General features: G+C 39.2%; 1 protein-coding gene across 1 annotated transcript; it reads left to right on the top strand.

Annotated features, from left to right (window-relative positions):
* The first annotated feature begins 241 nt into the window (after positions 1–241).
* LOC146596162 (uncharacterized) lies at positions 242–2,328 on the top strand. Its single transcript, XM_085304385.1, has 2 exons — positions 242–824; positions 2,291–2,328. Exons 1-2 carry the CDS (start codon positions 242–244, stop codon positions 2,326–2,328), a joined length of 621 nt encoding a protein of 206 aa, XP_085160511.1.
* Positions 2,329–2,694: the final 366 nt, after the last annotated feature.

The raw sequence follows: 2,694 nt of genomic DNA, 5'->3' as shown, positions 1-2,694 counted from the left end.
ATTATTTAAATCATGACACACACCCCTGGATTTGCAATTGGGGAAACTTTTGCAGTAGTCTTCCTCAAGAACACAACCCAGACTCTCTGATCCTGACTTTTTTTTTTTCTTCAGGGGTGAGAAGGAGGAGGGAGGCATTACTAGGAACATTCTAAAATTAGAATCTAGTGTTTCTGAAAATAAAGTTGGTCTGAAGTTGTAAATATTTCCATTAACTTGCTTCAGACTCGTTGGACAGAAGATGGAGGAACCTTTTTACAGCTTTGAGCAGGATGATTCCACTTCTGAATTTCCCTTCTGGGACCAGGCAGATCCCAACAATCAGCTCCAAACACAGCTAGATAAATTCCTATTGGACTGTTCCTCCCTGTCAAACCAGTTGTCCCCCTGGTCCTCCTTTGCTTGCCAGCCCCTGGTACCCGATGACCCTCTCTCCCTACTAGATGTCACTGGAGGAGAGCTGGGGCTGGAGCAGAGTGCTGAACTGGACAGCTCCCCATCCCAGCTAGGGCCCAGCACGCCGCCGCTGAGACGTCCCAGGCACTTCCCACCTCACCCCTACAAGGTCCAAAGACATGCTGCAAACATCAGGGAGAGGAAGAGGATGCTCAGCATCAACTCTGCCTTTGATGAGCTCAGGTGCCATGTACCAACTTTTCCATATGAAAAGCGCCTCTCCAAAATTGACACGCTACGGCTGGCCATTGCATACATTGCTATGCTCAGCGACATCCTCCTCTCCGGACATCATCCTAAGTCCTATGTGGAGCAGTGCCTGAAGAATGGCTCTCAAGGCCACCACCAGGCAATCTRGAACACAAGTGGTGAGTGAATGAGAGGTTTTATTTTGGAGAATCACAGCAATATTTTTGGTTGCCAATAGGAGCAGATCAGTTAAGTTGCTTTTGAACATTCAGCTGTTACATTCACARATGGCTCTGTTTCAGTATAGCTCATCTTCAAAAGAGTGTGTCTGAGTGAGTATTTCAATGAAAAAAAAGCCAAATTTTTATTTAAAAATTTTAAGTGTAATCTACTTAACAAATAAACCTTCTGTGGTCATGGGAATGGCTCCATTTTTGAAACAAAACTAAAGATTTTGTTTATTCTCAGAATATGTTTTCAGAGGTTTTTCTAATTCAGTGCAAAGTSGTTGTTTTATAATGCTAGCTGATGGAGCCTCTAGAGATGGAGCCTCTAGAGATTTTCTTCAGTTTTAGCAAGTACTCGATGGAGAAAAATACCCAGCTTTTAGCATTAGCATAATCCCATTACTTAAATGTRGGCATATTTTCAACCTGTTTCTCAAAGGTATTACAAGTCAGTATTGAGAAGTAGGCTACACAAGCTGTTGCATTCAAATTTCAGTTTTGTTTCAAAATATAAGACAGCAAATGTGTATTTGCAATTTACATTCTTATATAATTAGTTACATTTTGAAGTGCAGGACTGTTACACTGTTTTCTATTTCACTTGTAAATAATTCTGATTTATGTGGGTTTCAACTTTCGGTTTGTTTCCATCAGACTAAGTCTCTGCATTARCCTAATATATAGTGAAAATGGGAAGTTTCTCAAGTGCCCAAATAACATGGGACATGTTTTCAGACAAAAAAATGACAGATCTTTGAAAGACTTGCTTAGCAGTGCAGGGAGGAGCAGAGTAGGATTTTCTATACTTCCCTGGCACTTTTTTTCATTGTTAGGTACTTAAACCCCTTTCTAAATTTGCCCTTTTTGCAGTTTAYGTTCCTTTGGTCACTTTTGGAAATGGTCCTTGAAGCCTATTAGTTTTCAAAAAGCAGAGCATAGGTAGAGAAAAGTCATYGCAAAGAAAATTTCCATTGCATTTTGCAGAACAGAGTCAAAGGAACAAAGCCTGCAGGGAAAAAAATAATCTATTTATTTTAAAGGAAAAGTTAATTAAGWCTTTTCTCCTTTCCCATTAATTTACCTCAGCTACATGACTGGGAAAATGAGTCCTGCTCTACTACTGATCACACCTCTCTCTTCTGTACACAGAACATTTGTACTTTACTTTTCAGCTGACTCCACCTTTTAATRAATAACCAAGTTTTAAAACAACATAAATGGCTCTCATAGGTATCACCTCTTTTCAGGCTTCCAGTTGACAAATACTTCTGAAGAGCTCCACTTAGAAAGAACTAAATGAATGAGACTGCTTTTCTGGAGAGGTTGAATCGTTGATATGTTAAACTCTAATTTAARTATTTTAAATTATTGTAATACATTTTTGCTTTGTTTTCCTTTCTCCCTTCTATTCTGTGCAGATCTGACAGCCCGCCTGTCCTGGGTAAAGTGGGATTAAGAGGTACCCCAAAGAAAGAAGAGAGATATTTAAAGGCAGCATATTGTGAAATCTGATGACTCAACTGCTGGGTATCAGCTGTTAAATTCTCAGTACTGCAAGCAAAAACATGGCACTTGCAACTTCATTTATTGTTACTGGTCACTTACTCTCTGCACATCCAACACCTGGCCTCTTTTAATGTTAATTCATTGCTTTTATGGCCTTCTGCTTCTCTCCTTTTCCTAATATATTCCACTCTCATAGTCTGCTCTTGCATGAAAATCAACAACCAAATTAAAAATCAATGACATYACAATTGTAGCAACAATATTTTGAGGATTCTGATCCACTGAGATAAATGAAAATAGTGTGTCTGAAGCTTAT

This window comes from Rhea americana, unplaced genomic scaffold, assembly GCF_003343005.1.
Source record: "Rhea americana isolate MKP2758 unplaced genomic scaffold, rheAme1 scaffold_209, whole genome shotgun sequence".
NCBI lineage: Eukaryota > Metazoa > Chordata > Aves > Rheiformes > Rheidae > Rhea > Rhea americana.
The sequence above is the reverse complement of the archived record's forward strand: the minus strand, read 5'-3'. Positions and strand labels throughout refer to the sequence as shown.